The sequence below is a fragment of the Rhinolophus sinicus genome, chromosome 14, assembly GCF_057876585.1.
Source record: "Rhinolophus sinicus isolate RSI-liver-muscle chromosome 14, RSI-T2T, whole genome shotgun sequence".
Classification (NCBI taxonomy): domain Eukaryota; kingdom Metazoa; phylum Chordata; class Mammalia; order Chiroptera; family Rhinolophidae; genus Rhinolophus; species Rhinolophus sinicus.
Genome location: NC_142514.1, coordinates 88,799,760 through 88,826,598, shown reverse-complemented (window position 1 = coordinate 88,826,598; position 26,839 = coordinate 88,799,760). Strand labels below are relative to the sequence as shown.

At 44.5% G+C, this 26,839-nt stretch overlaps 1 protein-coding gene and 1 pseudogene across 3 annotated transcripts in view; both read left to right on the top strand.

Moving 5' to 3' along the window:
- LY86 (lymphocyte antigen 86) overlaps positions 1 to 19,843 on the top strand; it is a 64,556-nt gene extending 44,713 nt beyond the window's left edge. Inside the window, exons 4-6 of one of the 3 annotated variants that reach the window (XM_088791393.1) lie at positions 436 to 680; positions 14,311 to 14,363; positions 19,423 to 19,459. In XM_088791393.1, coding sequence (XP_088647519.1) covers positions 436 to 680; positions 14,311 to 14,363; positions 19,423 to 19,444 — 320 coding nt within the window. In that variant the 3' untranslated portion in view covers positions 19,445 to 19,459. Of the gene's footprint in view, positions 1 to 435; positions 681 to 4,485; positions 4,607 to 14,310; positions 14,364 to 19,422 lie in introns of those variants that run through there. The other 2 variants (XM_074335270.2, XM_074335271.2) reach the window with 2 other exon arrangements.
- On the top strand, positions 9,130 to 10,510 carry LOC109454606 (26S proteasome regulatory subunit 6A-A pseudogene; annotated as a pseudogene).
- Positions 19,844 to 26,839: the final 6,996 nt, after the last annotated feature.

The following is a 26,839-nucleotide window of genomic DNA, read 5'->3' as shown; positions in this document are numbered from 1 at the left end:
ATGCGTTAACAAATGCAAGCCCTAGGCACGCAGTCACTGACTTCTGCTGTAATAGAAGAAAAATAAACGGTTTTAACCGAGGCTTTGGTTAAAATACATCTTCCCCAGGGTGTCAACTCTGTGCTACCTGTTTGCTCATCTTTGATTTCTGGGCCATTTTAGACCAGTGGCTGCTACAAGATTGTTTGCTTCAGGCTTTCTGCTCTGCTGGTCCCTGCATTTTATTCTCAGTCTCTCCCTACCCTCGCTCTGGTCCCATCCTTCATCAACCATTTCTAATAGCCCACATGACAAAGTGACCAAGGTGAGAACTCGTGTGTCTTGGTTTCACTTTCCATAGAAGAATCAATAGACCTGAGGGGGAGCGATGGTTCTCTGCCATCTGGGAAGGTGCACATTTTCTCCTGCCATCATCATCTCACTGTCATTTTGTAGTTGCAGGCAGCATGTTACCAAAACCAATATCATTCTTAAAGAATTTTCTTCGGCCTGCCTCCTCACACTGCAGTGCTGCCCTGGAGAGTGGGGGCCTTAGCCCAGGCTGGTGGTTCTCAAACTTGACCTTGCCTCAGCCTCACCTGGACACCTTGTTCAACCACAGACTGGTGGACCCAGCCCCAGTTTGCAATTCAGTACCTCTGGAGAGGAGCCTGAGGATTTCCTTTCTTACAAGTCCCCAGGTAAGGCTGATGATGCTGGGCCAGAGACCACACTCTGAGAACCACTAGCTGAGCAGATAATAAGCACTGGCTTAGAAGCCAGATCGATAGAGATAGGCCTTTACTGCCTCATATCGTTATGTGACTTCTGGCAAGTTACTCAATTTCTCTGAGCCTCAGTTTCCTCATCTGTATGATAAGGAACACGAGTGATCTCACAGGATTGTTCTAAGGATAAAATGGGATAATATATGTAAAGCCCTCAGAACAGAGTTTGGCACACAGTAAGCACTCACTAAGTGATAAATAGTTGCTACTTCACGCAGCCGATTAGGGATGTCTCTCACAAGGGCTCTGAGCCCCCGAAGTCATCAATCTCGGAGTGGAAACCTGCATTTTAACAAGGCCTGGACAGGCAGTAGGGCCCTGGAGACTTAGAAGTTTACGGCCTTTTTCCTCAGAGGTAGCAGAAACTGGGCTTTGGTCCAAGCTGCATATTCTCTGGTGGATGACAAAGTGGGGTCTCCACAGCCCGTTTGCGCCTCTGGGGAGCGAGCACCATTTGCACTTCTCATGGAATAGGAAATGTGAGGCACCATCTCCTCTGCCTTTCTCTTTTCTTCTCTTCATGTTTTATTCTTTGCATACTTCAAAATATTTCAAGCAGCTGTGGGTTCCTGTTTGTGATTCCTGGGCAGCCACCACTACCACAAATTCATAGAGAATTAACAAGTACAATTCGTTAGTATTGTATTAGCAGGTAACTCCCACTCTTGCACTGCAAAAAAATAGAGTGAGAAACAATGGTCACACGAGAGAGGGCACCAGAAATGACCAAACCAAAGAGGACTTTTTCTTGCTAAAAAAGAGAAAGAGAGAGAGAAGGAAAAAAAGAAACATATTGTCTATTGAGGAATCCTTTAGTGCTGGGAGCTTTTCCTTTATCTTCAAATTCAAGTCCATTAGTAAGAGCCAATAATATGTCGAAACTGCCCTGTGATATCAGTCAACTCTGTATTTTAGTTGAGTGCAGCATATTGAGGCTAATGATGACCTAGGACTAGAGGCATTTTAAATTTTAACATAATACAAGCACTTTTACAAATTCTTGGCCTGTATGGAATTTCATAAATCCGGCTCAATGACTCACACACTTTCGTGTAATAATCACTTAGGAAGCTAATTAAGAAGGCCAACTCCCAGCTCCCTAAAACTCTGATCCCATGGATAGCTGGTATTTGTTTTTTAACAAACATCCCTTGAGCTCTGATGTGCATGGACCCCAGAGACCCCCAATCTGAAAAGGGCCCTCTGCAGTGTCTGTTTCATATTTCCAATCACGTTGCTCTTTCCTGTGGCTGGCCAAGGTTTCTGGAGGTCAATTCAATTTCTTCTCTTCTCTTTCCTTTCATCACCATCTTCTTCATTTCCGTTTCTGGGAATCCAATCAGCCCACCAATTCACAAGTTTTATTTTGAAAGTTATATTAAGTGTTTATCCACAGAAATCCAGAAATAGGTTGGCTGAGAAAAAGACTGAAATTCTCTCTCCCTTCTCATTGCCAGAAGTTACGTATCTCTTGGAGGGAACCTGGGCAGTAAAGACAAAAAGATCGTGAAGGAGGAATAAAGCTAGAAACAGATAATTTCACCTTTTGCACCTCAATTCCTCATCAATGACTTAGTGATTAATAATTGGCACCATCCGGTAAATAGCCACCAGCCATATGTGGCTATTGAGCACCAGAAATGTAGCCAGTCCAAAGTGAGATGTGCTCTAACTATCGAATACACACTGGATTTTGAAGACTGTGCAAAAAACTAGCATAGAAAAAGAGCTTAAAATAGCTCTTTAATACTTTTTGTATTGGTTACATATTGACATTGTAATATTTTTAATATTTAGGTTAAAATACATATATTATTAAATTAATTTTACTTGTTTCATTTTTCTATTTTTTAAATATGGCTACTAGAAAATTTTAAATTACAGAAGTAGGTCACATTATATTCCTATTAGGCGGTTGACCTAAAACTGCACCGTCCAGTGTGGCAGCCGCTAGTCACCTATGACTATTTAAATTATTTACATTTAAATTAAATTGAAGATTCAGGTCTTCAGTCACAGTAGCCACATTTCAACTTCTCAGTAGCCACATGTGGCTAGTGGTCACATTTGATGATGTAAATATAGAACATCCCATCTTTGCAGAATGTTCTATTAGGCAGCACTGACCCAGTAGTGTCTATATTGCTCCAAATATTTTTTTAACAGTCTGTCCTGAACTTGTTTGTACAAGTTTATGTTAGAAATTTCACTCTCTAGTCCAGCCATAGGCCTAAGTACCTTCTCTTTTGCTAAAATCCTAGACTATGCTTGTGTCTTGTTTCTGAAGGGCCGTTTGTTGGGAGACACCACTCTTTGTGTCCCTTCCCAGGTCAAGCACCTGGAGTAATCCAAGTTTGCTGTATTATTTCCTACTGCTGCTGTAACAAATTACCACAAACTTAGAAACTTGCACCATACATGTATTCTCTTACAGTTCTGGAGGTCAGAGGTCTGAAATCAAAGTGTCAGTAGGCTTGTGTTCATCTGGAGGCTTCAGGGAAGAATCCATTTCCTTGATGTTTCCAGTTTCTAGAAGCTTCTGGCATTCCTTGGCTTGTAGCCACAGCACTCCACTCTGCTTCTATCCTCATGTCTCCTTCTCCTTTGGATCTCTTGCCGCCCTCTTATAAGCATTCCTGTGATTACACTGGACTCACCCACATAATCCAGGATCATCCCCCCATCTCAAAATCCTTAACCTAATCACGTCTTCAAAGTCCCTTTTGCCAGATAAGGTACCATACTCACAGGTTCTGGGCATCTTTGGACCATGACTAGCCTGCACAATCCCCAACCAAACAACAAATACACCTTGTCTGACCTCTGCACACCGTGTGAAGAGGCCAAAAAATTGTGCATGATCCGAGGAAAACTCAAACTCTGCATGTTTTTAATGAAAGTGCCCTCATAGATGTCAAATAATTCTGAGAACCACACAGACAACACCGTCATTCATTTACCTGAGACGAGATATGCATTTATCTGTTAGGCGATCCTATCACTGCTCAGAAAAGGTTTGCCTTGTTGGGCATTATTCTCGCCCCTATAAAGCCCCCCTCTTCCATGGCTCCTCCAGGAGGAGAAAATATTTGGCTAGAAGTCAATCACACCTGACCCCTGTGTTGGAACCATTTCTGGCAGAGAAAGAGGATAAGATGGCAGTGAGTCCCTGACAGTACTTTATCACCGAGAGGAGGCCAGAGTGCTGTTAGGAAAGAAGAGCAGGGATGACAAGCACATCTCCGAGTCACTGGAGAGGTGGAAGTAGCGGCACCTGAGTGAACAAGCCCTGGAAGGGTTCTTATTTGACGGTTTTGTGAATGATCCATTGCAAGCACAGAGTGAATGTTTTAAATAGCATGACGTTTCTGCAGTAGAGATAGGCTATAAAGAAGGTCTCACCAGCCTGCTTGAAGGGACAAGTTAGCATAGGGAAAGCGAAGATAATTCATGTAGTAATCCAAACTCTAATTAGATACTTATGAGCTCCCAGGTACAGCTGTGATTCTGTAAAGGAGCAAAGCAACAATTCCCAGGACACATTGACCCTACACACAGTCAAAGGGACCAAACAACATGGAAATAAAGTTGAACATGTTCTAACTACTGAGCTCCCAGTAGCAATAGAAACGTTCCTACCGATAAAAGGGTCATCTGACATGCCAAGGAATCCCCATTTGCAAATGCAGTTTATTAGAGTACACTTTATTTATTGCAGGTTACACCACACTGGTCCACTATTCAGTGACCGTAAAGCTCCATCCAATGGAATAAAGAAAACAGAAACCAAGGCTAGCTGTGCACCTGCCCCTCCTTCCTCTGCTCCCTCTCTTCTCAAACTTGCTGGCTCCCTCAGGACCTCCCACCCACCCCTGTTCACCCACTTCTGGGCACAGCTGTGGTTTTCACCGCCTTGTCCCTCTCTCAGCTCCTGTCTTCTACCAAAAGTAGGAGGCTCAGAGCCCCAGAGGGACAATCCAGGGTATTCAACCTCCTTCCTGCTCTTTGGCACAAAAGTCAGAAAAGAGGTTCCAGGGAGTTCAGATTTAGCTTCTAGGCTGGGTGGCTCCGTCATCAAAAACAGGTCCAACTATATCAACAGCCAGGTTTCTAGGACCACCACTAACTCATAGTGGTCTTCATAGAAATTAGAAAAAGGTACACCTTCTACCAGGAAGTGTGCTTAGTTTGGGGTTTCTCCCAGTAAAGCCAGAGATAAGGACGTGGGGGTGAGTAGTTTATTAAAACGTGACGCCAGGAAGCAGGAGTTAGAGAGGGGCAAGAGGGACTCGGGCAGGAGGAAAAGCCAGGAAGTGATGTGACAAGGAGCTGATTACCAGTGTGGGAAACTTGGGCTCAGCCCCGAGACCCTTGAGGAACTGTAGTGTGTGTCTCAGAATTGTCCCTCTGAAGGTCAGGAGGCTGCGACATTTATCTCTGATTCCAGTCCTCCTCGGTTGAGGCCCTCCCCAGGGGATAATGTCCTGGTACTTTCCAGTTGCCCTTCCTAGGCTGCTGTGCAGCAGGCAATTGTGGAGAGGAGGCAGGCCCGTGACGGAGGCACAGCTGACACCCACCATGGCTGCTGTGACTTCACAGTGGAAACGGGACATCTGCAGATGGGAGCCAGTCCAGCGCCCAAGTGCATGGCCTGGCCCAGTGGGACAGGAGCTGGATTTCTGCTCCCACTCAGCCCCTCAGCCAGGCCTGGTCTGTGCGACTGTATGTGGTGCATCTGCAGGATCATTTCTGAGATGACACAGACATGCCTATGACACTGCAGTCCTCTGGTGGCCTCCCTTCAGGAGAGACAAAAAGAACTGCTGAGGCCCTAGTGAGTAACAGGTACAATGGCCTGGGAGATGAAGAAGCTGACAAACTAGGACACACCAAAAATAGATAATAAAAGTAAAAACTGAGCCTGGGCTTAGCCTGGAGCTACCTACCTACATTGCTTGGAATCCAACGGGAGTTCTGTCTACAGGCGCATTCACTCCGGAGGCAGCAGGCACTCTTCTGAGTCTCCAGCCCTAGGCAAGTTCATTATTAATTTAAATAAGCTCTAACCAACAACCAGCTCAGCGCCTTGTGGCACGGGGAATCTCTTACCGCAGGTTCCAGGGTCAGAGACTGAAGAAAGCAGAGCCCAAGTCAGAGAAAAGCGGAGGCACAGGGTGATGGGCCTCGCCACCTGCCAAATTTGGGTCTCCTTAAGGAAATACTCAAGGCATGGAGAGGAAGAAAGACTGTTGAGAGCTCACCAAAATGAAGTAATACACTCGCTCCCTCTTACTCCGGAGATGAGGCCGTGGTCTGCCTGGGACATTCCGCCCACCTCCCTCCTCACTGGGAGACTACTGCCCACAGAAGCCGTTGTAATGAAATCTTCCCAGACCCTGAGGACCCCCACTCACTGGACAGCAGGGTGAGGGCTATGTCCTTCTTGTCCTCCTCCCCAGGACTCCTTTGGGCCTGGCAGATAGGAAAAGGGCTTGAATACAGAGTAAATAAATAAACGATCATTTAAAAAAGTGTTCTGAATATACTAATTTGCCTATTTATGATAAATTGAAACTGTAAGTATGGCATACGGCCTAGCACCCTAATAATGTTTAAATATTGATTACGTTTTTGTAATAAATGTGGAAGACTGGAAGGAATTCAAACAAGATACTTGCAAGGGCCGAGAAATGGTGAGAAGGCCGCCTCACAGAGTCTGTGCATCAGCCAGCACTTCCAGGCCAGCACCCGTGCTGGTGACGGGGAATAAAAGGCTGTGGCTGCAGCACAAGTCTCACATCCATCTAATCCAAAACCCTTTGGGACCTTTTATTTCCACAATTTTCAAATCAATTTCCTCTCTAAAAAGACAGTATGTGCCAACCGCACAAAGATCTGGGTCAAAACAAAACAAAACAAAAGGCCGATTCACAGAAATGACTTCATTGTTCAGACCCAGGGAAGTGAACTTCTTTAATCCGCTGCACATTAAAAACTGATAAAGATTTCAAATTAAGGAGAGAAAGAAGTGGGTACAGATATACTGGGGATCTTTTTATAGTACTGGAGTGTGAGGATGTTAATTAAAGAAATCTCAGAATCAGAGAGGATCTGAGAAAAGTGGGAGCAAGAATTTATTTTTAGGTGGTGTTTCATCAGCTTAAAAAAATAATAAAAGTTTCATGCATTATTTGCAGCAATTCCCAAAAACTTCTGGGCCCCTGGAAAAGCTCCTGTTGAAACTACAAAGTGTTAGGGAACGATTTAATGACAGTGTCAGCCAGTAAATAACCCATTAATACTGAAGAGCACAAATTAGAAGTCTTGGAACAGTAAATGAGCATAACAGATTGCTCAATATCATTCTAATGGTATTCTTCAAAGACCTTTACTCATCCATTTTTTAAAAAACAGAAGTTGAAAAAAAAGACACCAGCAGATCTTAAAGGTTGCACACATTGGCTCAGCAAAAAGGTTCCCAAACAAGTCTGGTATCTTTCTCAGCATCTGCCAAGTGAGTCTGCATTACATTACTCTTCTTCACATCCGGTGAACAATAATACAACAAACAACCACTTTTTCTGCCCTTACTGGGGACTCCATTCTGCTTGGTGAGTTTGCATGAGAGTTCTAGAGTCCTCATAATGCCCAGCAGAGACATTCCTATGTCCGTTTTGCAAAGTGCAGAAGCTGAGGCTCAGGAAGGTTAAGCAAACTGCCCACCAACACTTAGCTAGTGAGTAGGAGAGCTGAGGCCTGAACCCAAATCTGCCTGCTTCCTAGGTCAAGTTGTTTGCACTATGCCACCTTAACACAATAAGTAGAAAAACAGTGTGGGTATAAAACGTGTCCAAAGGAACCACTCAGATCCGAAATGGATGGGAATACACAGTCCCATCCTTGGACTCTGCTCCTGCGCCATGTTGCGTCTCATACCCTGAGGGCCAGCATGAGTGAGTTTGACTGGTTCATGCCCATAGCAGTCAAAATCCCCGACTTGCAGGCAATAGAAAGCTATTCCAGTCAACGAAAACAAAGACATTTTCTTGAAGGAGTCAGTGAGAAGGCTGCTGCACCAGGCAGAAAGTGGGCAGCTCTAGACAATGGCCAATTGAAATGAAACAAACCACCTCTTGCCGAAATAGACTGGTCCTGGGTCTCTTTGTCCTTCTGCTCAATTGTCCTGGCTTGGGTCAGAGAGTATCCACTGGGGAAGAGATAATTTCCTAAAATGAAATGTGCTGGTAGCTGGGCCACTGTGTCACACCACTCCAGGGGACACCATTCACAAAGATTATAGCGTGAATGATATGCCCTCAGGCTGTACAACACACTATCAGTACAAATAAATCTCAGGCAGCCCCTCTGAACTTTTTGCTTGTTAGATACACCACCCACACACACCACTCACTCCTCACACAATTAACTTTCTATATGGCTTAGTTATTGTATCTTCTCCAGTTCCACTAGAAGATTCTTCTTTTTATCACCACATATTTACTGTTCATTTATTTTTAACATTATTTTTTCAATTACAGTTGACACTCAATGTTATATTAGTTTTAGATGTATAGCATCGTGTTTAGACATTTATATAACTTATGAAGTGATCCCTCTGATAAATCTAGTACGCATCTGACAGCATACATAGTTATTACAATATTACTGATGATATTCTCTAAGCTATACTTTATATCCCCATGACTATTTTGTAACTGCCAATTTGTACTTCTTAATCCCTTCACCTTTTCACCCAGCCCTCCAATTCCCCTCCCATCTGGGAACTATTAGTCAGTTCTCTGTATCTATGAGTCTGTTTCTGTTTTGTTTGTTTATTTTGTTCTTTAGATTCCACATATAAGTGAAATCACATGGTGTTTGTCTTTCTCTGTCTGACTTGTTTCACTTAGCATAATACCCTCTAGGCCCATCCATATTGTCGCAAATGGAAAGATTTCATTCTTTTTTATGGCTGAGTAATATTCCATATACATATGTACCACATTATTTTTATCCAGTCATTTATCGATGGACACTTAGGTTGCTTCCATATCTTGGCTATTGTAAATAGTGCTGCAATAAACATAGAGATGCAATATCTTTTCAAGCTAATGTTTAGGATTTCTTCAAATAAATACTCAGGAGTGGAATTGCTGGGTCATAAGGTAGTTCTATTTTTAATTTTTTGAGCAATGTCCATCCTGTTTTCCATAGTGGCTGAACCAATATTGCACTGGAAGACTCTTAAGGATAGGATTCAGAATGTTAACATCTCAATTTCTAATACCACATCACACAAAGTGGTAGTTTCCAATAAAACTCTTATTTATATCCACAACCAAATATATATTTCCTTTTAAAAATGAATGGACCTCAGCAGGAGAAAATGGCAACCGTGTGGGATGAGGCTGAGCAAGATGGAGTTGGAAGGGAGGTGCTTAAGATCTCCACAGAAGGTATTATCCAGTGCACATGGCTGCTGGACATGAAATCAAGGTTGTGAAGAGCAAAGTGTTACAAGTTACCCATGAACTCCAAGCCATGAAGGGCAAGATGAAAGAGAATAATGGGAAAATCTAAGTGAACAAGACCCTGCCATACCTTGTCTGGAATGTCATCCAGCTTTTGGATATTGATCCTTAATGACCAAGAGCAGGATGGTGCCAATATTGACCTGGACTCCCTGAGGAAGGGCGGCTGTGCAGCGATCCAAACCTCAACATGACAGACATACTTCCTGTAACTGGGGTGGTGGATGCTGAAAAAACTGAAGCCAGGAGACTTGATAGGTGTAACAAAGATTCCTGTCGGACCCTGAGACCTGCCCACAGAGTATGATTTGTGGGTGAAGGCTGTGGAGGTGGACGAGAGGCCCATGGAACAATGCAGTGACATCGGAGGCCAGCACAAGCAGATTCAGGGCTGGTGGAGGCCATCATCCTTCCAATAAACCACAAGGAGAATTTTGAGAACCTGGGGATCCACCCTCCAAAGGGGGTGCTGATGTATGGGCCCCTGGGTACAGGGAAGACCTTGCTAGCCCAGCCTGTGCTGCACAGACCAAGGCCACCTTCCTAAAGCTGGTTTGTCCCCAGCTGGTGCAAATATTCAGCAGGGATGTGCCAAGTTGGTCCAGGATGCTTTTGCCTGACCAAGGAGTAATCTCCATCCATCATCTTCATTGACGAGCTGGGTGCCAGCAGCACCAAGCGCTCTGACAGTGAGAAGGCCGGGGACTGGGGCGTGTATAGGACAAGCTACAGCTTCTGAACCAGCTGGATGGGTTCCAGCCCAACACCCAAGTAAAGGTAATTGCAGCCACTAACAGGGTGACATCATGGACCCCACCCTGCTCCACTCAGGCCTCCTGGACCAAAGATTGAGTTCCCAATGCCCAATGAGGAGGCCCGGGCCAGAATCATGCAGATCCACTCCTAAAAGATAAATGCTATTCCTGCTGTGAACTGTGAGGAGCTGGCCCTCTGTACGAATGACTTAAGCAGGACCCAGTGCAAGGCTGTGTGTGCAGAGGCAGGCATGATGGCACCATGCAGGGCACCATGGAGCGCCCCCACGAGGACTACGTGGAGGGCATCCTGGAGGTGCAGGCCAACAAGAATGCTAGCTTGAATACTACGCCTCAAGGCTGCCCACCACCTCACTCCCTGGTCTCTTGCTGGCTAAAATTTGTGATGAAAAATGATTGCAGGTTCTTGCCAAAAAATATGTATAGACTAAAATAAAAATGAATGAACCAGTACATAGAGTGCAATGAAATAGGAATGTCACCCCCCTGTCACTCGCCATGTTTGCACGTTATCCTTGCAAAGTACCAGGAATTGGCCGCGGGAGGGAAGGGTAGATATGTGGAGGACATAGACATTTAACAGAGGCCAAAGTCGATGCTGAGGATGGGTCTCCTGGTAGAAGTTCAGCCTCAGGTTTCCCTGGGGAGGCCTTTATGAAAGGGGATTATCCTTGTGCTTCTGGTATTATTCCGTGTGGGCAGCTGCTCATGCCCCAGCCACGCTGCACCTGGCCCAAAGCCCCTTTTAAGGACAGTTTGGTGTGTCTCCAAGTATTTACTGAGCTGCTGTGTAGTGCCAGATACTGTGTGAAGCAGGACGTCACTGTGCCATTAGAGCTCAGTACCTAACACCATCAATAAACCAATCAGCATGCATTCACCTTCATCCTCCGCCACCACCCTCATCACCAGATTGGCTACTCTGAATGGCTCATTCCCTACCCCAGTCGCTTGTGTCAGCACATCCCAGACCGGACCCTTCCAGCAGGTAGAGGATTAAAATAGCAGGCGCAAGAATGAAGTTGGTTGGCAAACCCATGTCCTGACTGGATCTGCTTGTCCAAGAACCTCATTCAGTAACCATATGTCACGCTCTGCTGTGCGTTAGACTCTGTGCAATGTACTGAGAACCATGCAGACAAGAAAGCACTGAATCCCAGGCCAGTGAAGGAAACAGCCCTGTAAACAAATGACTACAATTCCAGGTGGCCAATGACTCAAACGGTTCACATACTGTTCTTGTCTACTATTATAGCCAGCACATAGAATAGTGCCTGGCCTGTATCAGATGGATGCCCGTAGTATGGATTGGTGAGTGACTATATTAATGGCAAACACTGACTGAGTGCTTACCTTGTGCCAGGTGCTATTGTAAGAGTTTTACATACGTTAACTCGTTCAATGCTCACAACAACCCTGTGAGGTGGGTATTATTATCACCCCCATTTCCTGGTAAGGGAACTGAGGCACAGAAAGTTAGGTGGCTTGGCCGGTTAGTAGGAAGAAGAGCCAAGACTCAAGCCCCGCCCAGAGAGTCTGGCCCCAGAGTTGGTGCTCTTAGCCACTCTTCTTATAATATGCTGCATGCACAGTGCTGAGGAATCACGGAGGAGGCAGTCACCCTCTGGGAGCCGGGCAAGGTCCCATCCTTCCTGCTGACTCCAGTATTGACATGGGTGGCCCACCCAGCACCGTGTCTCAGCTCCTTGACCTTACTTCCAATGACCATGTTCATCATTTCACCTCAACTACTGTCTTTCCTGTCCACTCTGCATCTTGTCATCACCAGTAAATTCACCGCTTCTGAAATCTCAGTGTCAATACTTCTGCCCTCTGGCTTCACCATATCCTTCCAGCTCATTTACTCTAGGACCTTGATTGCAATACTAGAAACTCCTTTCAACTGACTCCATCACTATTTTTACTATCAATGAACCCATCCTGCCTTCCTTTTCCTCCTGACCCTCCTTAGATTCCATGCTCTATTATTATAAGATTTCTCCTGCATCAATTCCCAGCACCCTTGCCTTTTTATCCTTATTAGTTTTGTCCAGCAAAATTCCAACCCAACCATCTGCCCTACCTATTTTTGCATCAGAACTACTGAATATTGCTGAGAAAATAGACATCTGGTGTGACCAGAGTATCTTTAAATTCATGGCCATAAACGTCAAAAAAATTAAAAAGCACTCAACACTACCCAGGAATCCCAGTATCCTTTTCCAGTAAATTTCTTCCCCACTGTCCAAGATAACTTCTCTATAACATCTTCTTGCTTCTCAATGGACCACATCTTCACCCTCCACTTTCCTCTACCTCTTTGCTCATGACTTTCACTGAGAAAACAGAAGCAATCAGACTGCAGCCCTGTCATTGGTCCACTGGCCAATCTATAAATCTATCTACTTCTGAACTCCCTCTGCTGTTTTCTCTCCCGTAACTACAGGAGCAATCTTTGTGCTCTCCTCTCAAGGCAAAAGTCCCTCCCGTCCCATCTTCTTAAACACCTCAATCCTTCAGTTATTCCCTCTCTTCTACATGTTCAATCTTTCTACAAAATCATTCGCTTCGAATGACAAATATGGTACAGTATCTCCCATCTTAAATAAAAAATCAACCCACTCTTAACCCCACACCTATCTGTGGTTGTCATTCATTTTTTCTGCTTCTCTTTATAACAAAACTTTTTTACTTCCTCACCTCCATATCACTCTTCAACCCACCCCATTTGGGCATTTGTTTTCACTGCTCCAGTGTTCTACTCAAGCTCACTAAATTACCTCCATGTTGCCAAATCTACTGCACATTTCTTAAACAAAATCTTAGTGGCATTCAACACAGTTGATTGGACCCTCTTTTCTGAAGAACATTCATCTGGCTTCTTTGATCCCACATCTGGCTGCCCTCCACTCCATGGCCATTCCTTCCTTCTTGGTCTCCTTGGCTGGCTTCTCCTCTTCTACTCCACTCCTGAGTGTTAGAGGGCCTCAGAAGTGGTTCTGGCCTTTTCCCCTTTTCTATCTATTAATTCTACTTTCCTGGGGGGGAAGGGGGGGTGTTTCATCCTGTCCCATGGCTTTATCACCATGTACATATTAATGACTCCCATATTCATAGCTCTATTTTTGACCTCTTCCCAAAAGTTTCAGACTCATGTATCCAACTGCTCTCACAGACCCTTAATAATCACCTCCTAGAAATAGAGTTCTTTCATCGCCACACACACACACACACACACACACACACACACTCTCTCTCTCTCTTCTTCCTCCCTGGAACCCCTAATCTTAGTAAATAGCGCCCCCATTTTCCTGGATGCTCAAGCCAAAACCCCTTGTCCTCTCCACATACAACCCCGGTAAATCCTATCTTCCGGGACAGTCGTGACCTCACTTGCTTTTCTCCATCTCCACCATCACCAGCACACCTTACCAGTCCTTCACTCACCTCAGCTACCGATCGGTCTCCACTATAGGGCTCTGCAAACAGTGGAATGATCTCTTCAAAACATAAATTAGGTATTTTCATTGACTTTTTACCACCTTTCTCCTTACCATGTTCTCAAGGTCCTAAAATACCTGTCTCCCCTCAATCTTTTCAGTGTCTTCTCAACACAGACTCTTTAGGTCACTGTGTTTCCTCACACCCATCTCCCCTCTGTCCTTCCAGCTTCACACACTCTTTTCCATATCAAGGCCTTTCTCCTTATTCTGATGTCCCAAAGTCCTCCTCTCCCAGCTCTTTAAATGGTTGCCTCATTCTCCTCCCTTGGGGCGTAGCTCAAATAGCATCCGCTTAGAGATGCCTTCCCTGACCAGCCATCCTATCAAATGCAGCATCTTCCAGGTCATACTTTTAGCAATCATTTATTGAGAACTTCCCAACATTGTTATTAGTGCTCTACATTGATTCACTCTTTTATCCTCACAGCCTGACGAAGCGGGCACTGTTATTGTCATTATTATACCCATTTTTAAAATGAGGGAACTGAGCCCAAAGGGATAATAACTGTCCATAGTCAAACAGTTGTCAGAGATGGTTTTACAATTTAACCCTGCGCGGCCTGGCTTTAGCCTAACCTCTTAACCAGCACCCCATCGGCCTCTCTCACATCACCTGCAGGTCTCTTTTTCTTCATCACTGGATCCCCAGGGTAGAGGAAGCACAGATAATAGGAGAAATCATTTTTGTTTTAAATGGTTGAATAACACTATGTATATTTTGTATATTTTCCAGAGCAGATTTATTATGCTGGCCCTGCCAATAATCTTGGATTTGAAATTCCTGAGGTAAGGTTCTGCTTTTCTACTTTATTTTGTTGCTTAATTAATGTGTTGAGCAGATTCTTGAAGTAGGAGAACAGAAGAAGGAGGAGGTGGTGGAGAAGAAAGAGGAGCAGGGAATTAAACAGTTTGAACCTTTACCATCACTTAATGATAGGCCATCACTAAAAAAACTCTTTCTCAGTAAAGCTGGTCTGCATAGTGGGTGCTTACAAATGCTTGGCACACTGGCTTTGTCATTTTGGCCTCTAACATTTTATGTCTTGTCAGACCCGTGGGGACCCTCTGGGTAGACATCTCCCACCTGGAGGGACGCAGGCATCCTGCCCTGCAGGAGTGTCCACATGGCTGGAGCTGCTGGGGTGTGGGAGGCAGCCACAGGCTTGCTGTCCTTAGCGCTCAGTAAGTCTGGCCACTCAGAGAAAGGAAGAAACACAGCCACGAGGGCTCATGGGTCCCTCTGTTACCATCCTTGCACTAGTATTCACGGGCTGCCACTAAGTAAGTCAAATGTCCACATCCCGAGCATTCGCTTGCGAGCCTCACAGCTAAGAGCAGAAGTTTCCACTAATTTCTTTTTTCTCAAACTAGTGTGACTTTATCAGATGGCTGAACTCAAGCAGTTCTGGCATAAGCAATAAATTTTCAGTATGCTACTCCTGAGAGAATATTATGGAACAACATAAAAAGAATCACAAAAGTGTAACAATTTTAATTTTTTTTTCAATGTCATCCTTTCCATCCTCCAAAACCTGTACATGACTCTGGAAACGGATCTCCTTCTCCATGAAAAATTTATTTAATTTAGTTTCATTTTTCTTGCATGTTTCCTTTCAATCCCAGCCTCTGGGTTCTTAAGGTTAAAGCCACATGTCTCTAGACCATCTGGGACTTTCACCAGCATTGCTCTAGCACTGGGACGTTTCCCACCTTCCCGTCCCCCTCTGGGGTTCTTCTTCTCCAGTTTTCTCTGCAGCTTTTCAGTATAATGAGTTTTGCAAACTCTCTTCACTTTTAGAATATGGGACCTAAATTCTCCAGATAGTTTTTTCTTTAAATCTTTGCTATTTGAATTCTTTTTCTTCCCCATTTCCTTCTGACCCTCACCCCCACTGGAGATTGACTTAAAATTTGCAAACAATTGATTTTCATTTTGCATTATTGGCTTTTTGTTTGTTTTATTTTATTTTATTTTTGTGTGTGTATTAATTTTTTTTAATTAAAGTTTATTGGGGTGACAATTGTTAGTAAAGTTACATAGATTTCAGGTGTACAATTCTGTATTACATCATCTATAACTCACATTGCGTGTTAACCACCTAGAGTCAGTTCTCCTTCCATAACCGTATAGTTTATCCCCTTTACCCTCATCTACCACCCCCCTCCCCCCTTACCTTCTGGTAACCACTAAACTATTGCCTGTGTCTATGAGTTTTTGTTTCTCATTTGTTTGTCTTGTTCTTTTGTTGTTTTTGGTTTATATACCACATATCAGTGAAATCATACGGTTCTCTGCTTTTTCTGTCTGACTTGACTCCAAAGGCAAGGGAAGTAAAAGCTAAAATAAATGAATGGGACTATATCAAACTTAAAAGCTTCTGCACAGCAAAAGAAACCATCGACAAAATAAAAAGGCAACCAACTGAATGGGAGAAGATTTTTGCAAACAGTGTCTCCGATAAGGGGCTAATATCCAAAATATACAAGGAACTCATACAACTCAACAACAACAAAACAAACAACCCGATTGAAAAATGGGCAGAGAACCTGAAGAGACATTTCTCCAAAGAGGACAAACAAATGGCAAATAGCCATATGAAAAAATGCTCAACATCACTAATCATCAGACAAATGCAAATAAAAACCACAATGAGATATCACCTCACCCCAGTCAGAATGGCTATCATCAACAAGACAAATAGTAACAAGTGTTGGAGAGGCTGTGGAGAAAAAGGAACCCTCATACATTGTTGGTGGGAATGCAGACTGGTGCAGCCGTTATGGAAGGCAGTGTGGAGGTTCCTCAAAAAATTACGAATAGAATTGCCATATGACCCAGCAATCCCTCTCCTGGGTATCTACCAAAAAAATCTGAAAACATTTATCCATAAAGACCCATGTGCTCCAATGTTCATTGCAGCTTTATTTACAGTGGCCAAGACATGGAAACAACCAAAATGTCCTTCGATAGATGAATGGATAAAGAAGTTGTGGTATATATACACAATGGAATACTATTCAGGGGTAAGAAAAGATGAAATAGGACCATTTGTGACAACATGGATGGATCTTGAGATTATAATGTTTTATTTTTTATAAACCCGTTCCCTTTAGCAATTGCTATGAAATAGAGGAGAAAAGAACTTCTTAAAGTCATAGAATCCCTTTGAGAGAAAATTTACCAGAGGTACAAAAAGCTTTATTGTCATCACCCAGGATGCTTGGGTGAGGGAGGTACCTGTTTGTCAACCAATAACAGTGCCCAACAAGATTGTTGTCCAACGTAAGGGCAAGGAGACATGGCCCTGGGTCTGGGTGGTTAAGCATCCAGACTCTGTTTGCCTGGTCCTCCTGCCTCTTCCCCTTCTGAAGCCTGATCCTGGGAAGCAGAAACCTGGCCAACGCTGACCCCACCCCAGCCTGCTGACACCTGGCCAGACCTGACAGGAGACATAACCTAAGTGGGACACATGCGACCTGTCACATAAGAAGCAGAGGCAGCTGGAGACCTTAATCCCCACATGAACTCCCATGTTGGCTGAGGACCAGCTGCAGGCAGCTCAGACTTCCTTGGCTGATGCCCAGCCAGCAAGTTTCAGAGACTTTGCATCCTAATATGGGACAGAGACAGTGCAAACACTTTTGGTTTTAAAAAATCCCCTCCTCCCACCAAATCCCGGGAGATGGTCTCTGTGCTAATACCGTACCGGCTTGTCTGAAAACTTTTCCACTCAGCAGCCAATCTTCGGCGTCTTGGTATTCTTTACTTTTTAACACAACCCATCCCTTGGCACGGATTGCCCTGCCTGGAGCCCTGCATCTGTCAATAACTACTCTTTTCTATATTAGAGTTCAGAGAGCCTTGGGCTTCCAAAGCACAAGGACAACATGTAGTACAGCCTGGACTGCATTACAAACTCCTGATTCACAAAGTCAGTGCTCCTCTCTCATCTCAAGGCCACTGCTCTCTGTCTCTTGTCGCTTCTCTGCCCTCCTGTCTTCTAGCATGTACTTCCACCTGCCTACAGATGGGCACAGTTGCCTAAATACCCTTGCCTCTTAAACCAGAGTATATATATCTTGTAATTCATAATCTAGAAGCGCTTCCATTAAATGCTACATCTTTTCTTAGGCTTATAAAGCAATAATGAAAACTTCATTCGGTTTTGTAGAGTGTACCTCAATGCACATTGAGAGTTAAAAGAAAAGTAGATGATCATAATTCAACACAACCAGATGCAAATTTGAGCTGCTCTGTCCTCATAATTAATTCTCTAACTTTTACACTGCTTTGGTTAAATTCCTGATACTGCTTCTGAAATCACAGCTGCTCGATAGTTGAGCCATGAGACCCACAGGAGCCTATATGGCACAGAATCCTCAAGCTGAAAGGTGCCTGAGGCATTTAATCAGTCTTCATGCTCAGACACCTTCCAGAGCGGAGCCTGGGTATCTTGAATACAGTTTTCAGTGGCAGGGAACCTGCCTGCTCCTGGACCTCTGTTAATTGCTAGGAAGTTCTTACAAAAAGCCTCTTTCATGAAACTTCTACTCCGTGGTCTGATTTATTTCTTCCCTCTGGCTTACATAGATTAAGCCCTTTTCCTTCCTCAGGTGACAGGCACATCAAAGATGTACCAGGAGTGTCTTCTGCATCCTTCCCTCTTGGGCCCTTTGCTCTGCTCAGCACCACCTCCCCCACCCAAGCTTTTCTCCTCCAGACTGCTGAATCTACAGACATGTTACACGTAGGCCTGTGGGGGCTGGGCAGGGCCTCAACTGGAAGTGAAACAGATGTGGCTCAACCCCTGGGTTCTTTCTGCAGTTCCACAAAGCCCAGGGTAACAGCCGCGAAGCACAGATGAAGGGGTTCGTCCGCAGAGTGCTGCAGCCAGAAAGGAACACTAAAAGGCAGCAGTGCTTTTCCTGATAGAGCATTCTAGTTCCATGCAGTTGAACTCCGCTCCCCCACAGTCTTCCCTGTGTCAGCAAATGACACTTTATCCTTCCAGTTGCTCAGGCCAGAACCCTTGGATTCACCCTTAACCCATCTCTTTCTCTCCCACCCACATGGGTTTCTTCAGCAAATCTTATCGGCTCTTCTTTCAAAATCTAGCCAGAATCCAACTCCCACTCGCATTCCCACCATCTGCTCCAAATCGTCACCGTCTCTCACCTGGCTGATTGCAGACACCTCTTACCTGCTTCCACCCTCTCCCCCAACAGCCTCTTTCAACATGGCAGCCAGAGGGCTCCTATTAACACATATGCATATATCAGATCAAACTAGTCCTCTGAGGAAAACAGTCTCATGACCTGCGTCCCTTTCAGTGTGGGAGCCAGCGTCACCACCATGGCTGGGGAGGCCATTCCTCCTCACTCCTCACATGGTTCCCTCTCCCCAAAGCCCCATTGGCCTCTTCACTGTTCCTCAAACACAAGAGCTACAGCCCCCAGGGCACATGGCGTGCTCCTGCACCTGCTTCAGATCTTTGTCCAAAGTTCACCTTCTCAGCAGGGCCTGCCCTGACCATCCTACCTAAACCTGCAAACAGCACTCACCCCATCTCCCTCTACTCTGTGCTACCCAGCAGTCTCCTTCCCCCCTTCTCTGCTTGAGTTCTCTGTGTAACATCAGCATGTGACATACCATAGACACGCTAGTGCATTGTCTGTCTCTCCCAGTGAGCCATGAGCTCCACAGGGCAAAGTTCAGTTTGTCTGGTTCAACTTTACCTTAGTGTCTAGAACAGTGCCTGCATAGAGAAGATGTTCATTAACGATTTATTGAATAGTTGATTGTTCTGTTGGTCACACACTCATGCTTTCCCTATGTTCCTTTCAGGGAGAATACCAGGTTTTGCTGAAACTATATAATGAAAAGCATTCTATAGTGGCCTGTGCCAATGCCACCGTCATTTCCTCCTGAGTAGTTCAGAAACACAGCAGTCTGTCTCACGGGAACTCTGAGCTCTTCACACTGCACCTACTGTCTAAGAAGAGCCAGTTGACAACAGAGCCTCTACAAGGGTCGCCTAAGGTGCAGCCTCTGGCTTTAGCCCCAGGACCAGGAAGCCCCAGCCTCCACAGCGGAAATGAAGCACCTAAAATGTCCTGCTTCTAAGGAGCCTCCTCTCCTGGGAGTCACTAAGCACTCTTGAGTGTCCATCTGTTTTCTCTGTGTGGGACCTCACACCAGATGCCCCTGCACTTCAGCTCCTAGGAGCACTTCCTCTGTTACCCAGAATAAAGAAAGATGGCCCACAGTTGTTCCTTGTGGTTGTTCAAAGAATCTGAGTACAGTACTGCAGTTATAATGTAATTTCCTCTAGACAAAGTGCTGGGGGCTGGTGTACCATATGTAATTCTAAGAGATTCAGGATGGCAGCCCTGCCAAGTTAGAGCACTTCTTCTGGGCAAGCCCCGCATTCTTGGACCACGAGGGCCCAGAAGCAGATGAAACCTCATAAAGAGTGGCATCAAAATCTTACTTGACCAAACCTTGTTATAGCCTCATCTCCAAAAACAAGGCTATTCTTGGCCTCAGCACACGATGGCTTTCATTAATATATTCATTAATTCACTCAATGGATAACTGCTGAACACTGTAGAGCAGGCCCTGTGCTCAACACTTAGGATACTCCAAGGACCAAAACAGATACTGCCCCTGCCTTCACGGAGCTCGCAGTCCCCTGAAATACTAAAAAGCCACATGTCGACGAGTGGACACATTCATTCATGTACAGAAGCACTTCAGTGCCCTCCGTAGTGGGCAGCGTGACTGTCTGCTGTCAGAGCCATTTTGGCAGCCCCGTCTTCTCCTGTCCCCACATGTGCAGAATTGCATGGGGGTCTCCCCAGCAGCCCCTTCACCATCCTGGGCCCTCCTCTCCTTCCTTCTCCTTCCGGTATTCCTGGGCCCAAGAACTAAGGGGCTGCCGCCAGGTGACTGGCTTAACTTTGTCGTTTGCAGGTCTTTTCTATCCATAAAAGTGCCACTCTGTTAGAGATTAAAAGAGGAAAAAAATCCACAGTTGAAAAATGTTCATTACGATTAACTCTTATATGTATGTAATTGAACTACCTAGAATAGCAGGCTGCAAATGCCTGGTGAATCAAAACTTTAAAACCAGCATCTGAGGTTTTCCAGGTTATGGAGAGACAAAATCACAGCAGTGTCCCTGACTATACCCTTAAGTGTTCAGGAGAAAAGACTTCTGGGCATGCCAGGCTCGGGAGCAAACCTCTGACCACACACGGGGTGATACTGTTCGGTACACAAACAGCAAACTGAGTTTCTGATCCTTCGCCATTCCCGCTAGCGAGATATCCCCCTGCTCCCTCTTCAGGAAACACCCCTATTCTAGAAAAGGCCCTGGGTAGATTCTGAATACACGCATGTCCCAACAGCTCAGGACAGCTGTCACCACCTTCCAAAGATGGGGCGGGGAATAGGGAACAAGTTCACTTTCTATTTTTCAACTCAACTCTTCCCTTCACTACTCTTCACCATCTTCTTAAAATTCGACAATATGTGTATGCATGTGTGAATGAGAGAGGGTTTGAGATGCTATAGGTTTGGGTTAAACAGGGATTTTCACATACGGGCTGACCCTAGCCATGTCTGAGTACACAGCTGTTGCACTAAGGATGTGATTTGAGAGAAAAAGAAAGTGTTTCTTGGCCCCCAGATTTGTCTGTCCTTAGTGTCCTTTCATGGGCCTTAAATTTCACTGTTGAGTTTCACTCCTGCAAGTTGAGAAAATTTTTCACTGTTTACAGGTCTCTTATTAAAATACAAACAATCCAGGTAGGAGAAACAGCCAGAATCATTATCGTTGTTTAACACTCCAGCAGAAGATAGTAACTAAAATGAAGTTAGGAATTGCCATCCAGGAGGCAGGTGGTACTAAGGTGGAGGAGCCAACCCCAGACAAGCTCTCTTAGGCAAACCTACGTGTGCGCCTGGTGTGGGGGGTGAGCGTGCATGGACAGAGAACTTAATTTACTTCTTGTTTTCCATAAACAGAGTTTACTACTGTTTCAAAATCACCACCAAGTATTCTAAAAGTTGCTCCTCGATAAGCTTTCCTGAAAAAATCACTTTGGTTGAAGATTATGCTATGCTCCCAGAACCAAAGAACTCCTGTGGGAATCAGCCCGCTCCAGTCATTTTGGGGCCACAGGCCCTCCCTGTCACCAGCACTTTCTCTGCAGCTCTTTTATCTCTGTCCTGCCTGAATATTGGCTTCACCCACAGACAGTCCTTCCTAAAAAAGCAAATGGTTTCACACTTGTGCCAAGTACAAAAACTGCCATTTATTCTGAGTGTAATATCTTGAGTCACATGACCACTCCGGACCAATTCTTTGTCTCTGCGAGGATTGGCTTATCCTAAGTCATGTGACCCACCCCCAAACCTGGATTGAAGTTAGTTTCCCTGGAACCACACCATTCCCTAAATGGAAACTCGTGGAGTGTGAAAAGGGTAGAAAAAAGGAGAGAGATAGTAGGAGTCCAGAATACATCCAGAATAAACAGGCCAGCTTTCAGTTATAACTCTTCCCTAGCTATTAACTAGGCAAGTGACTTAAATCCTCTGAGCCTCAGTTTCCTCATCTGTAAGTGGTGAGGATAATAACACTGTGATAATTAAATGAAAGAATGCATGTAAGGTGCATAAAACAATACCTGGCCTGTAACTCAATAAAAGTGAGTTATTATTATCTTAAGGTGGTACCTAGTCTCTTTGGGCTACTGTAACAAAAATATAAACTGGGGCCGTACAAACAACAGAAATTTATTCCTCACATTCTGGAGGCTGGGAAGTCCAAGACCAAGGTGCTAGCAGATTTGGGTGTGGTAAGGGCCTGATCCCTGTTTCATACGAAGACAGCTGTTTTCTCATTGTTGCCTTCACATGGCAGAAGCAGTGAGGGAGCTCTCGGGGGTCCCTGTTATAAGGGCACTAACCAACTAATCACCTTACAAAGGCCCACTTCCTAATACCATCACATTGGTGGGAGTTAGGATTTCAAACAAATAGATTCAAGGGATGGGCATGAAACAAGACATTCATTGCCTAAGAGGTGAGTATTCACCTGTGGAACTAAAGACCCGTTTCTTAATTTGCCTCTCCTATCCCTCCTGTATCATTGGGGCAAAACGTCTTTGAGCCCTGCCCTCATGCATAAGCCCACATTCCTTTTTAAGTCCTGAAATGTTTCCTTGGCACCTTGATTTTTCCCAAGTGTTGACATATATGGAAGCATGTTCACTGAGCTACATCTCTAAAAAGAATCTAAGGAAAACATTTAGTTTTCCCAAAAACAGAAACATATAATAAATAGGCCCCAAAGACCTGGGAAAGAAAATGTGTGTAATTTTTAATTAAAGTTGTTTAAAAAAAAAAAAAAAACAGAGAGAGAGATATGCAAGATGTGAAGAACTGAGAGTAACGTCTGCAAATTTAACAATTACATCTGCCTTCAGAAAAAATAACCCAAAAATAGCTAGTGAGAGAACGGAAAGGGCCATATCCTGATTTTAACAGGATTGTTAGGGAGAGAAAGCTTATTGTCATAGCAGTTCAGTTTCAGATATGAATCAGGTATGTTTCTCTCAGTCAGCAAAACAAGTTCCTTTGCCTAATTTCCCAATCATTTTATCTGGCAAGTAGGGGTTTCAGAGGATTTGGAAAAGAGCTATCATTCTACATCTAGTTTGAAAATAACGTCAGGTTTTTGTTTTGTTTGTTTTTTTGTTTTGATTTTTGGAACTGAAGACTTCTACTGCCTTCAAATGTACCGGCCTGAATTTTTTTTTTCCTCTAAGCCAGCTTTCCTTTAAAAGGTGTGAGAAAACAAAATTCTTTCCTCCAGTATCTTGGTCTTCTCAATCCTGAGGAAAAGAATGCATGCATTGATATTATTTTAACTAAAAGCAATTATTTCTTTCCCTAGGTGATATTTTTATGGATTTCCTAAAACCCAATGAACGATGAAAGAAAGAAAACATCCGTGCCACATAAGCCTGTATCATTTTATTGTGGCTATTCCTTCCCTTTCTTCTACTCAGAAATGTGGAAGAACCTTTGAGAAAGGGCCAAAGAATATTATTGAAATGATCAAAGGAATACAACATGGTTTGCACATAAATGTAGACTAAAAAGATTAAAATGTGTGAGTATAGAAAGACAACAATAATAACAACAAATTTTTAAAAGCTAAGAATTATTTGAACATTTTCTATGTGCCGGGCATTGTGTGAGGCATTTTACCTGCATGTCAATACTTAATCTCGGTAACAGCCCCTGAGTGGGCAATACAATGACCTCCCCCGATCTAGAAGAGGACGTGGAGGTTATTAAAGTGGGTTTACTGCTTACCCAGGCTTCTGAGCTCAGCAGTCTGGGATTCAAATCTTACTCCATCCCAAGCTCTTACTAGCTGATGCTGCCCTGGCTATTTGGTTGGAGATTATAGAATAAGAATGCTTTATGGTTTTAGTTGTGAGCTTGTAGAGTTTGTTAAGTCAAGCAGCAAACAGGCTAAAAACAAAGGTAGGCTAAAAGGGACTAGATTAATTTACTGATGAGGGCACAGCAGGAAAAACTAATGACTGTGGATGTTTAAGGAGTATAGTGATTTGAGTTTTGTGATTTGGAGGAATTCCACTGTACTCTTCAACAAAAGAAATCTTTGGTCATTCACTCTCAAACCCACATGGATGAATGGATCCGAATAGTCTGGCTTTTTCATTTACTCTTTCTTTCCTTCTTTCCTTCCTTCCTTCCTTCCTTCCTTCCTTCCTTCCTTCCTTCCTTCCTTCTTTCCTTCCTTCCTTCCTTCTGTATTTATTCAGCACCAAGTACTTGCCGGCCCCTGTATTGGATAGAACATAAAATATAGATCATAAAATATAAAAATCAATAATATGCAATATTATTTATATATTATTCTAAAATCAACTTCTATTTTAAGAAAATGGAAGAAAGGAAGTTTTGAAAGTCTCTTATGGTGAGTAGCCAGTGGTAACCAAAGAAAAGAATGAAACACTGATTTTGTGGGAATGGCATTTGGGTTGGCGTCATGATGGAATGTGCATGACCTGGACCTCGAAGGAAGGATAAGGCCTTAGAGGTTCAGATGTCCAAAAAGGGAGCAGTCCCAGCTGTGGTTCCCTGCCTACCGACCCTGGTATCTCTTTCCCGAGGATCAGGAGACACTGAATTTCTGCCACCATTGGGTAATGAACTCCATTTTAGACTAAAGGTATATAAAAAAGAGACTTTCACCCAAGTAAAGGCTTTTGTGTTAACACTTAGTTGTGATCCCTGAAATTCAATAAATCAACAAGTGTTGTTCACTGAGGCCTACTGTGGACCCAGATATCACTCTAAGCCCATCCCCTTGCCAAAGGGTCCAGTTGTCATCCTTTTCAACAACTCCTTTGCACCCATCCCTGGAGAGAGGTTACTCTCTTTACCAAGCACATCTTCACCGCTCTTCATGTATGACTCATGTTGTCTGAGTCCCCTTCAGTGGTGGAAGGTGTGGGGCTGACCTCGTGGGGGCGAGGGTTCACGCAGGGTTCCACGGGGACGGGACAAATGGAGAAAGGAGAGAGGATGCTAGCCGGAGAAGCATGTCTGAACAAGCGGGCAGCATCAAACCCCAAACAAATGATCCATGAGGCAAGCAGAGATTGGAGGGGCCGGGGCAGGGGCAGGGGCAGGGGGCAGGAAGCAACTGTTTTGAGGGTGCTGAGAAGGAGGTGTTAGAAAATTCGGGCCGACTCGTTCTGGCAGCAGCCTCTACATGCGCCCAGTTCTAGACAAGCAGAGCCAACGGCCACTGGCGCTCTTTCTTCCCACCACTACTTTTCAGAGCCTGACACAGTACTCCACAAAAAAATAAGACTCATGAGCCATAACTTTTACCAGAGCCAGGATCATGGTCTTCATAGCTTCTCCCCCTATTTTAGTCCATTTGGGTTGCTGTGACAAAAATACCACAGAACAGGAAGCTTTTAAACAATGTAAATTTATTTCTCACAGCTCTGGAGAGCAGAAGTCCAAGGTGTTGGCAGATTTGGTATCTGGTGAGAACGTGACTCCTGGATCTTGACAGCCGTTTTCTTGCTGTGCCCTCACATGGCAGAAGGCGGAGGGAACTAGGTCTGGGGTCTCTGTTATAAGGGCACTGATCCCATTCATGAGGGCTCCATCCTTATGATCTAATCGTCTCCCAGAGGCCTCTCCCCTCCTAATACCATCACATTGGGGTTAGGTTTCAACATATGAAGTTTGTGGGACACAAGCATTCAGACTACAAACCTCCCCTTCTGTTTTTCCTTTCCCGCCTCATTTTGTTGTATGGAATTGAAAACCATCTCAATGCAGAAACTCCTCTATTGGTTACCTGGGGTCAAGCCCGAGTGGGCTAAGTCTGCAGTTCTCACAATGTCTCCCTTCCCCAGCCTGCGCAGAGGAGAAAGGTGCTGATCTCTCCTCCTTTGCTCCCTGGCCACAAGTTTTCATAATCAGATTGGATTTGCCAACTGTTTCATCACAAGATGCCAACTATTTGTTTGTTCATGTCAGTTCCCCCACCCCCCACACAAACACACTGCTTCATTTTCATACCGTGAGGGCTGTTTGGTTACAGTTGTTTACTTTTTGCTCAACTTTTTAATTGGATTCCATTGTTCAATATTTTATGTGTTTTGACTTCAATATTTTACAGCCACATTCAGGTTTCCAGAATCTTGGTGTCGGGAACAAGCCACCAAAGTCATCGCTGAGAGCCAAGTGGTCCCTGTTCTGTCTCTCAAGGAGTTCATTCCCATAGGCCCTTCAAGGGACAGACCTAAAAATTAAGAGTTAGAATCAGAACAAGGTTGGAAGAAAATCAGTCCTCACCTTAGCAAAGTACGGTGTCACCTCTTCAGAATAATTTTGGGGTAGAAGTGATGGCATTGACATCGTCTTGTGGGTGAGCTCCTGTGGGCAGAGGAGAGGGAAGGAGGACCTGGTATCCCATCTCCCCACCCAGAGACTCAGACATATGACAGAGCCTCGAAGAGAAGCTGCAGCCAGAATCTGACCAGAAGCTGACTTTACAAGGGATTCAGAAAAACTCCAGGGCACTAGGGGCGTTTTGTGGGGCCCCCATGGCAATGTGGTACAAGGGCAGAGGGTTGTTCCATAAATCTCGGGCGAGACAGCACAGAAAGAGGAGGGACAACCAGGCCTGGGCATG